The sequence below is a fragment of the Cannabis sativa genome, chromosome 5 (genome assembly GCF_029168945.1).
Source record: "Cannabis sativa cultivar Pink pepper isolate KNU-18-1 chromosome 5, ASM2916894v1, whole genome shotgun sequence".
Lineage (NCBI taxonomy): Eukaryota > Viridiplantae > Streptophyta > Magnoliopsida > Rosales > Cannabaceae > Cannabis > Cannabis sativa.
The window spans coordinates 22,533,446-22,544,985 of record NC_083605.1 but is presented as its reverse complement, the minus strand read 5'-3'; the positions used below and the strand labels follow the sequence as shown (position 1 = coordinate 22,544,985).

Genomic DNA, 11,540 nt, shown 5'->3' with positions numbered 1-11,540 from the left:
TTCTAGTGTGCAAGCATTTACAGATTCAACAGAAATTAGTATAAATGTAAACAAAAGCACAATTATTTACAACTTGGGTATTTGTAACCAGCCTTCTGGCTTTGATCAAGTACAAAACTTTCTTCTTTCATTGAAGATCTGTGTTGTGTTCTAGTGTCTATCAGCCAACCCATTAATCTAACCTATCTGCTATTTATTTAGTCTGGCTTCAGAACTTGTAGTTAAATATAAACTTTGTAGTGTAGTCTTCACAGCTGAAGTATGGCATACTTAAAAGAAGTCTTTATCTGTATTTAAAAGAGGACTAAAAACAAACTAAATTTAAACGAAGAGACAGTAGAAGAGTTAATGCTAGTTTAGTGGTATGATACACATGTTTAGATTTGATTTGAGCAAGCTAAAACTATTATATACACACTACTGATCATAAATATATTATGTGGATTGTATCATGTATCACTCTTTTGGTACCCTACTAGCTTTATTCTATCACTATCTAATTGCTAAAATCACATGCTTTCATTAATGCATTATTATTTATCTTTCTCTCGTTATCACAAGATCTCATTAATTGGTTCAATTTTCTTCTCTGCTTTCAAATGTGACTATGAGCCTCTCCTCTGTAAATTCTGACCACTATTCTTTCATTTTTTTTTTGGAAATTCATGTATGTATATTTGTAGCTGAGTAGGGTGATTTCATATTTATTTACTGACCAGAGAATAATGTAGTAGTAGTTCTGTCATTTTTTGTTTTGAGGCTGCATTATCTATTGGTATAATAAGATTTGAATGTGTTTTCTTTTGTATATTATGCTATGGTTTATATATTTTGTACAATAAAAATACAATAAATCCTAATATTTAAGGAGTAAAATAAGTTTTATTTGATTTAAAAATTGAATTATTAAAAGTGTTGATTATTTTAATTTGATATATTGGTCATATTGTTATTTTAATTAATGTTTTTTATATTTTCTTTTATAGTTTAGGCCAGACGCTCCTTATAGTAACGATGAGATCAATGCAGTACGGGATGAGTGAGCCGAATTTGTGAAGCCTTTGATTGATTAAATACAAGGTTACCACTTTTTGTTATCATACATACGATATAAGTTTTATAATTATTGATATTAACACTAGTTGGTTGAATTAAGAGTACTTTTATTCACAATGCAGCTTTTCAATTGTGGTAGTATCTTTCGCAGAAATTGCTTGAACGCTAGCTTGGAATTGGTAAGCTACTCAAACTTTATTTTTTTTATATTTTATAAATCCTAGAAGAGTTTGAATATCCTAGATATTCATCAATAGTGAAGTAAGTTCTGGAATTGCATGACTGCGGTCGGATGGGTGGTAATATTTGTACTGTTAATTATAGTTTTGTTTGTTTGTATTATTGTGGATGTTTTAATAGATTAATTGCATGTTTAAAATTTTCGGGAACGTCCGAATTATAGATGTTATGCTGCCGAAATTTCAGTAGGATTAATATCACTACAAGAAAAAACACTTTTCATAAGACCAAAATAGTAAGATGTTTATAAATAAATAGATAATAAATAGAATATATGATTGGATATATAATTAATGTTAATAATTGACTATAAAAAAGATATACATAATCAAAATTTATATATATTATACAATCTAAGTACATAGTTATTTTTAAAAAGATTGTATTGCTTCAAGCTTTTAAAACTTTTTCTAACCAAAACATCACTTTTAAAAAAGCTCAAAAATGTAATCTATATACAATTAGTCAAACCATTCTATATCTATTATCTACATCTTTTTGACAAAATCATTGTATAAATTAGGTTAAGTTGAAATAGAATTATTTTATTGTATTAATTAGGTTAATTAAATTGTTTTTTTGTTGTTTTGTTAGAAGTTTTGAAATGGATAGAGATTGGATGAGTGCGAATAGGTTAACGGTAAAATATAGGGAAGGTGTTGATTTCTTTTTGGAGTTTTCTGCAAAGAATGCGGATAATCTTGATTTGGTTCATTGCCCATGTCTCAAATGTGGTAACATGGAGCGTATGAAAATTGACCAAATAAGAGAACATTTGTTTAAGAACGGTATAGACAGGAGTTATAAGGTTTGGTATCACCACGGAGAAAAAATTAGAAGATCGGACGAGGGACCCTCTAGAAGGGATAAGATTGTTAATAATGTGGAGTATGAAGAGGATCACATCGCAGAGATGATTAACGAAGCAGAGTTTGAATCTCACGTTCGTCCTGAAACATTTCAAACTATGTTAGAAGATGCTGAAAAGCCGATTTACCCTAATTGTAGTAGGTTTACTAAATTATCGACGCTTATTAGGCTATACAATTTGAAAGCAAAACACGGGTGGAGTGATAAGAGTTTGACAGAGTTACTAGCTTTCTTAGGAGAATTATTACCCGAAGGTAATGAGGTGCCTTTGTCTTTCTATGAGGCAAAAAAGACATTGTGTTCGTTAGGCTTGCAATATGAAAAGATACATGCATGTCCTAACGATTGCATCCTATATCGAAAGAGATTTGTGGATGTTGTATCATGTCCAACGTGCGGTGAGTCCAGGTGGCAAAAGAAAAAGAATTCTAATGAGGTAAAGAAGGGTGTTCCTGCAAAAGTATTGTGGTACTTACAACCCATACCTCGTTTGGTTCGGTTTTTTCGAAATGCCAACCATGCTAAAAATTTGACTTGGCATGCCAGTGATAGAGTGAAAGATGGTATGATGAGACATCCAGCTGACTCTCCCGCTTGGAAAACAATTGATGCTAGATGGCCTGATTTTGCCAATGAGCCTAGGAATATCCGTCTTGGTCTCTCTGCAGACGGTATCAATCCACATACTTCCCTTAGCAGTAAGTATAGTTGTTGGCCAATCTTAATTGTGATATATAATTTGCCGCCGTGGCATGTTATGAAGAGAAAGTTCACTATGTTGACATTGATGATATCAGGCCCTTCACAGCCTGGCAATGATATTGATGTATACTTAGCTCCTCTTATTGATGATTTAAGTAAATTGTGGTATGACGGTGTTAATGCATATGATGCCTATAGGAATGAAGCATTCAATCTTAGGGCCATGTTATTGTGGACAATCAATGATTTTCCTGCTTTCGGGAATCTTTCTGGCTACAGTGTGAAAGGTTATAATGCATGTCCTATCTGTGAAGAGAAAACATGCTCTCGCTATTTAACACATTCGAGAAAAATTTGTTATATGGGACACCGAAAGTTTTTGCCACCCGAACATGTATTTCGGACCTGGAAAAAGGCATTTGACGGTAAGCAAGAATTTGAAATGCCTCCCCCACCTTTAAGCGGAAGACAATTGGTAGAAAAATTGAATAAAATTCAATTCAATCTTGGAAAGCGAAAGTCAAAATCGAAGAAAAGAAAAGGAGGTAAGGGTGTCACAAATGAACCTCAGGGACTGTGGAAGAAAAAATCAATATTTTTTGAGCTTGAGTATTGGGAGCATTTGGTTTTACGTCACAATTTAAATGTGATGCATATTGAGAAAAATGTCTCAGATAGCTTAATTAATACCTTGTTTAATATTCCTGGTCGGAGTAAAGATGGAATTAAATCCCGTCTAGATTTGAAAGAGATGAGGATCAGAGGAAATTTACATCCAGAAATTGTTGGTAAACGAACTTTTTTACCACCGGCGTGTTATGCCCTGACTAAGGAAGAAAAACGATATTTCTGTATGTCATTGTCTCACGTTAAAGTACCCGAAGGGTATTCTTCAAATATCTCCAATTTGGTAGATATGGACAAATTAATTTTATCCGGACTGAAGTCTCACGATCATCATATATTGATGCAACATATTCTGCCGGTGAGTATCCCTTCTGTTTTACCTAAGAAAGTTCGCTATGCTATCACCAGGTTATGTTTATTCTTTAAATCTCTTTGTTGCAAAGTGGTAGATGTGTCAAAGTTGGAAAATCTCCGATTAGAAATTGTTGAAGTGTTGTGTTATTTAGAACAATTTTTTCCTCCATCCTTTTTTGACATAATGATCCACTTAACTGTTCATCTGGTGAGAGAGGTAAAAATGTGTGGGCCAGTGTATTTGAGATGGATGTACACAATGGAACGGTACATGAAAATCCTAAAGGGTTATGTAAGAAACAGAAGCAGGCCAGAGGGTTCAATTGTTGAATCCTACATCGTTGAAGAGGCTGTAGAATTTTGTTCAGACTTCTTATCAAATGTAGCAACTGTTGGGTCGTGTCTTCCTCGAATTGATAATGAAATTAGTAAAGGGGGTCGGGGTGTTTCTGTTTGCGACGTAAGTTGAGCTGATCGAGAGAAAGCACACCGACTCATTTTGCAAAATGTTGATGAGGTTCAACCGTACATTGAGTAAGTTTAATTTAATTTTTAATATTCAATTCAAATCAAAAGTGTACTAATAAGAATAATGTTTAACTACATCTTGAAGGAAACATTTTGATTGGATCAAGACTACTTATCCTAGTAAGTCGAGGAACCACAAATGGGTGCAAGATGAACATTATCGAAATTTTAGTACATGGTTGAAAGAAAAGGTATTATGCAATACCGAGTGATTTGAAATTGGTATGTTTTTCATAATCATTTTATGTAACTACTAATTAATTTGATTTATGCTAGGTGATTGTGGAAATGAGTGACTCCCCGAACAATGTATCTCAGTTGCTACTTTCGATATCGCATTTTCCTTCATTTACTGTACTAAAGTATCAATCATACTACATAAATAGTACTCAATTTAACACGAAAGATCGTGATGCTTCTAGAAAAACACAAAATAGTGGTGTCATGATTGTTGCTAGTGCTATCCAAGTAGCTAGTTCAAAAGACAAAAACCCTATTGAATGTGATATGACCTTTTATGGTGTAATCAAAGAAATTTGGGAATTAGATTACATTAGCTTTCGAATCCCTGTTTTTCTTTGTGATTGGGTGAGGAGTGATAATGGAGTTAAAGAAGATGAGTTTGGATTCAAGCTAGTGGACTTGAATCGAGTAGGACACAAGTCTGATCGATTTATAATGGCATCCCAGGCAAAACAAGTATTTTATATGAGTGACCCAATAGATGGTCGCTGGTCAGTTGTTCTAACAACACAACCAAAAGATTATGATTACCAAGAGTCTGGTGGATATTTATATCTCAATGATAAAACTTTTGAAATCAATCCACCACCAATTGATGTCGCTGTTCGGGACGAAATCATTTCTTCTTGGGAAGACGGTGAAGGATTATGGATTGAGTAAACTATCAATCTATAAATATTGGTGTGTTTTGTTTTATATTATTTTATATTTTTTTGCGCCTAATCTAAATTTTTATGTTAATTTTATATATTATTATTTTGCTTTAATGTGTAGGTACATTGACTATGGATGACCCCGATGACTATGATGATGATTTTGCCCTTTGGGGACAATCCATTGGTGGTGAATCTGAATCGATCCGAGTGCACAGCCGGAACCTGACCCTGATTCACAACCAAAGAAGAAAAATGGTAGGGGGGCATATAAGGGTCTGAAGCATATAAAGAATAGGAGTGAAGGAATACTTCTCAAAGTCGAGTACAACCAATGGGGCCAGTGCATTGGGGACACTGCAAATGAACTGGTTAGCCAGATTGGCTGGTATGCAAGACGAAATCTTCCACTGGCATACAATGATTGGAGAAAAGTTCCAATGGAATTTAAAAATCTATTATGGGAGTACATCAAGGTAATGCTAATAGCTAAGATTAATTTTCATATGTAGTTGAATATTTAATGTCATTCTAACTATTATTGCTAATTTTTGCAGTCAATGTTCAAGTTAGGCCCAGAAGCTAAGCATTCTACCTTAAAAACTGCTGGACGAAGATGGAAAGACTGGAAAGCATTCCTAACAAGGAACCTAATTTTCAAATACAAAGATAAAGTTCCAGCAATGCTCGATCGTCCTCCAGATGCTTATGCTTCATGTTACAATCCCGAAGATTGGAAAGAATTTGTTGCCAAAAGATGTAGTCCTGAATGGGCAAAAAAGAGAAAGAAAATGCAAGATATCAGGAGTCAAAATACATACAATCACCATGCGGGCCGAGGTGGTGTTAAGAAAGTTGAAGAAAAGTTGGAGAAAGAGTTGGGCCACCAGCTGACTATATATGACAGGGCAGACTTGTGGATTAGAATACACACGAACAAAAACGGCGAGCTCGATGGCCCTGCTCAGGAGGTCGCTGACCGGATTGTAAGTTCCATTTATCATATATGTGCTTGATCAAATACTTAAACACTTTTATGTTGTTCAAATTCTTACAAATTTTACTTTCTTGAATGTAGGCTGAGATACGAAAGCAAGTTGAGGAGGGGACAATATTAGTAGAAGGCTCAAAAGACATACTCACTCTAGCCTTGGGAACCGAAGAGCATGGAGGACGTGTTAGAGGAATGGGGAGTGGTGTCACACAGACACAGTTTTTCAAAACCCCACGTCCTAAAAGAAAGAGAGTCGATGACAATGATCGTATGAGTGAGGTGGAGAAGCGACTTGAAGAGTCAGAGGAACATCGTCGTAGACAAGATGAATTATTAAATAAACTCCTCCAAATAGTCCAAAGCCAAAGTGATGTTGCGGGCACCTCACATGCATCTGGCTCAGGTGTTGGGGGAGCATCCAACGAACCAGCTTTTGCTGCTGTTACCTCAGTTCTAGGAGCAACACCTACTGCCAGGGCCTCTGCTCCACCAACTGTCAGGGCCTCTGCTCCACCAACTGCCAGGGCCTCTGCTCCTCTAGCTCCCAAGGCCTCTGCTCCACCAGCTCCCAAGGCCTCTGTTCCAACACCTCCACTTGTTGCTCCACCAGCCACAACTTGTGCAGCTGCTCCACCAGCACCATCTCCGGTTACTTCTGATAATGTATTATTTACTTGCCTTTTAAAATAATTTTCATTATGCATGTTTAATTTTTATATCATAATTATTTAAGTTCTTTTTAAAATAAATTTTATTTGTCTCTTGTTTTGTTTGCAAATGAAGAGATTGAGGTGTGATATGTACGTGATTGATCCCAAACAAAAAGATCCGGTCTTAGTTGCATCAGGTTATGTGAAACTTGAAAAGGCAGACAAAGAAGGCAATATTATAATACATGGAGTAAAAAAGAAGTTTGATGATTTCAAACGTGTCTTTATTGAGAAGGTGGTTGAAGAAAATGCCATTCTACCATGCCCTATAGAACATGAAGGCTTCGGCACAGTTGGTTTAGCTGTAAACAATTTTGTAGCTTGGCCAAAGAACCTAATCAACATACATCTAGATGATTTAGCAAAGGTACATCATTTTTTTCCTTTTCGAGTATATTTTCTTGAATAATGAGTAGGTTGAACTCAAATAGTTATTTGGTGATACTTTCTTTTTAAAGAAGCTAATGATAGTGTCTAGTGGGATGGGAATGCATTATTGGTGAAGATTTTGTGGCCATGATCTATTCAAAGCTATGATTTATGACTTTATGTTTTCTAAACTCTTGGATGCTAATAATTTCTTACAAAAACCTAAAAATTGCATCTTAGGCTGTCAATATTATTATATTTTGAAATTGTAATTAATTGTTTGATGTAGATGAAAGGAAAGAAGAAAGTTTCAAGAGATCATTTGGCTCCACCAACTCAGCCACCGATAAAACCAAAGGGGCCTAATAAACAGTCTGTCAAACGGTACATTCCCCCTGCAAAGACACAATTATTGTTTGGACTTTCAGAGATTGTGAAGAATTGGCCTGCTAAGAAATCAAAGAGATACTATATTAAACCGGAAGTGTTCGGAGGAGAAGGCCAAGAGTGTTGGATCAGCGCTGACGAGGTGGAAGATGTGTGCGAGCTCCATAAGATTGGAAATACTGTTATGTCTCTTTGGTGCAGGTATAATAGTTAATAACTAAGTTAATATCTAAGTTAAAAATTATATATACAACTGTTTATTAATAATCTGTTTTAATTTAGTTATTTGCAAGAACACACACTTAATCTTGGTGGGTTGAGGAATACATATGCATTTAATAATCCTACTTCAGTATCAACTGAAGCTGGTAAACTCAAACAACGTTCAGAGAATCTATGTCAGCGAATGATGGGTATGCAACCTGAACAATGGTTGATATGTCCGTGGAATTCAGAGTAAGTATGTTTTTATATTAATAAATGTAACAAACTAATGGATCGATTAGTGAGTTGACTGAATTAACATGTTTTGTTCTGTAGTGATCACTGGTTGACAATTATGATTCATGCCAATACTCAAAGTGTTGCATATCTTGACTCGACGAATGACTTTATCCGAACTGATATTATGAAATGTATCCAAAAGTAAGTTATAATTTTTTAAATTTGGATTATGTTACAAATCAATTCATTAATTAATTTCTTTTTTGTTTAGTGCTGTGGACATGTACAGGATCGAAAAAAATATACGAAACAAGGGTCCAGTAAAAATCAACCAATACACGTGTCGACAGCAGCCGAATGGAGTACAATGTGGTTATTATGTTATGAAGATTATCCAGAGTTTCATGACGGTTGTTAATCCTGCAAGTTTTTTGAAAAATCATGTAAACATGAATAACTACTCTTCTCTATTTAGTTTGTATTTTAATTATATATACTTTTAATATAATGATTAATGTTTTTTTATCTTTTATTTTACAGTTCAAGTTAGACGCTCCCTATAGTAACGAGGAGATCAATGTCGTACGGGATGAGTTGGCCGAATTTGTGAAGCCTTTGATTATAGATTAAGTACTTAAGGTTACTACACTTTTGATATAATACATAAGTAACAAGTTTTATGATTATTGCTATCTTTTGCATATATTATTAGTTTATATTTAGTTTACGATATACATGGAATTTAAGTTTTAGAATCGATTTTATTAACAATTTTGGTATTGTGTGATTAGTTAATAGAATCGATTACTAATTTAATTTAAGTTTTAAAAATGTTATTTTAATATTTTTTGTATTATGCATTTACTATTATATAGAGTTATTCTAAAATTTGATAATGCAGGTGGGGAAAATTGCATGAAAAATTTGCAATTTTCCCTTACTTATATTTGTGTTTCATTTTATAAGTGACGCAATAGGTAAAAAAAAAAAGTATTTCCGTAATAGATATGATATTTTAAAACCGACGGAATAAGTTTTTTGTGACAGTTTTAAAATGCCATGAAACATTTAGCGTCATTTTTCAACCGACGCTGAAAATAAAATAGAAAAGAAATTATTTAGCGTCGGTTTATAAATGTCGAAAATTGTTTTTTGCGACGTTTTAAAAATGACGCTAATAAAAACTATTTGCGTCTACGGTATATACGTCGGTTTTATAAACCGACGTAAATTCTTTAAGTGTCACTTAAAAACAGACGTGAATAGTGAATTTTGTAGTAGTGTGCCAAAGGTATAGAATCCAGTATCCCAAGAGAGTAGACATATAGAGAGGAATTTCACATTATCAATGATTTTGTGATTAAGGAAGAGTAATAGTGGAGAAAAGGTTGTGTTTAATTCAACCTTTCAGATCCTATTACGAGGAGTTTACTGCTACTACACTTGATTTGTATATCAAGGTGTTGAGATTATTTGAAATGTACTTTTTTGTTTTATATTAGTGCAAGTGGGAGTTTGTTGGGTTTTATGCCGTAAATAAAACTCATTTCAATATAATCAGATTTACTTATTAATATAGATCAGAAATAACATTTAATGTTGCATGGTTCACATGATTTATTTCATGATTATATGTACATAATGTATGAATTCATCTGAAACCCTTTTCACATACTTGATCCTGTTTATTATGCTATCAACACATTGGAAAGTAAACATAACTATGTGAATAAAGTTTCCTAGATTTATCAGACACAGGGTTTTACTGATATGATAATCGACAACAGAGTTTACTTGCATTTGGAGAAATGCGATGTTCTTTCCAGAGCATTGGTTAAAGTAAAGCTCAAGTTAGATGCATGGAGTATGCATCGGAAGGGACGGATATTGAACTTTGACTTAGATTTATTAAACTTACCGTAATATCTATTCAAGTCAATATCGCCTAGTTGATTCTAGATCAAATTATCTTAATCCTGTTATGATTAGGCTCAATCTCAAGAGGCTATTCGTGTTCTTTGATTTGTTAGTTAAGCCTACTTTTAGGTCAGGGTGATACGTACATTTTGGGAACACGGTAGTGCAATTGAGTGGGAGCGCTAACATGAACATGGAATCTATAGCTTCTATCTGGCGAATAGTAAGTAAATGATGATCTCCTTCGAGCTTGACCAAACAAAAATAAATGGTGGAGATCTCATTTCACATAAGTTGAAATATCATTTATACGGGGTTAAGTGTTTTAAGGATTAAATACATTGTAGGGTGTAACGGTAATCTAATCCCTTTACAGTGTACATCATTCATATAGAGGATCATTGATCAAATTAGGATTATAACAATGGATAACTAATGATGTGTCTATATGGTGGAACATATAGAGCATTCTATATACTGAGAGTGCAATTCTAAGTTCAATGCGTGGATTCAACGAAGAATTAATAAGTTAGTGAATTTTAGTAATAAATTCTTGATCTACTTATTGGAAGCTCGGTTATATAGACCCATGGTCCCCGCACTAGTTGAGATAATATTGCTTGTAAGACTCATGTAATTGGTTTTGATTAATCAATTATAATTCTCAAATTAGACTATGTCTATATGGGAATTTTTTTCACTAAGTAAGGGCGAAATTGTAAAAAAAGAGTTTATAGGGGCATATTTATTAATTATGATATCTTCTATGGTTCAATTAATAAATATGATAAATGACAATATTATTTAATAATTATTTATAGTTATTAAATAGTTAGAATTGGCATTTAAATGGTTGAATTTGAAAATTGGCGTTTTTGAGAAAATCAGATGCAGAAAAGATAAAACTGCAAAATTGTAAAAAGTGAGGCCCAAATCCACATGTATAGGGCCGGCCACTTTTGTGGGGAATTTAAACTGATATTTTCATTATTTTAATGCCAAATAATTTAAACCTAACCCTAGTGGAATGCTATAAATAGATAGTGAAGGCTTCAGGAAAATTATACTTTCCTTCTGACTTTTCATTCAGAAAAAACTAAGCCTCTCTCTCTCCCTATCTTTAGCTGCCACCTTGCTCTCTTCCTTCCCTCTTCAATTTCGAAATTCTTAGTGTTAGAAGTAGTGCCCACACACAGCAAGTGATACCTCAATCATAGTGAGGAAGATCGTGAAGAAACACTTTCAGCAAGAAGGAGTTTCAGCACTAAAGAATCAGAGAAAGAGATCCAGGTTCAGATATTGATAATGCTCTGCTACAGAAAGGAATCAAGGGCTAGATATCTGAACGGAAGGAGTCATATTATTCCGCTGCACCCAATGTAAGGTTTACTAAACTTTATATGTGTTTATTTCATCGTTTTAGAAAGTTCATATTTAGGGTGTTAA

At 33.9% G+C, this 11,540-nt stretch overlaps 3 protein-coding genes across 3 annotated transcripts; all 3 read left to right on the top strand.

Moving 5' to 3' along the window:
- The first annotated feature begins 1,864 nt into the window (after nt 1-1,864).
- LOC115720062 (uncharacterized) lies at nt 1,865-5,159 on the top strand. Its single transcript, XM_061115514.1, has 3 exons — nt 1,865-4,383; nt 4,463-4,568; nt 4,654-5,159. Exon 1 carries the CDS (start codon nt 1,901-1,903, stop codon nt 4,316-4,318), a length of 2,418 nt encoding a protein of 805 aa, XP_060971497.1. The 5' UTR covers nt 1,865-1,900; the 3' UTR covers nt 4,319-4,383; nt 4,463-4,568; nt 4,654-5,159.
- Nucleotides 5,160-5,544: 385 nt separating this feature from the next.
- On the top strand, nt 5,545-7,480 carry LOC133038221 (actin cytoskeleton-regulatory complex protein PAN1-like). The gene is made up of 4 exons (XM_061116310.1): nt 5,545-6,259; nt 6,352-6,930; nt 7,051-7,344; nt 7,436-7,480. The coding sequence occupies exons 1-4, from the start codon at nt 5,834-5,836 to the stop codon at nt 7,478-7,480; spliced, it is 1,344 nt and encodes a 447-aa protein (XP_060972293.1). The 5' UTR covers nt 5,545-5,833.
- Nucleotides 7,481-7,501: 21 nt separating this feature from the next.
- LOC115718644 (uncharacterized) lies at nt 7,502-9,049 on the top strand. The gene is made up of 5 exons (XM_061115515.1): nt 7,502-7,934; nt 8,016-8,189; nt 8,274-8,378; nt 8,449-8,620; nt 8,718-9,049. The coding sequence occupies exons 1-5, from the start codon at nt 7,636-7,638 to the stop codon at nt 8,805-8,807; spliced, it is 840 nt and encodes a 279-aa protein (XP_060971498.1). The 5' UTR covers nt 7,502-7,635; the 3' UTR covers nt 8,808-9,049.
- The last annotated feature ends 2,491 nt before the right edge of the window (nt 9,050-11,540 follow it).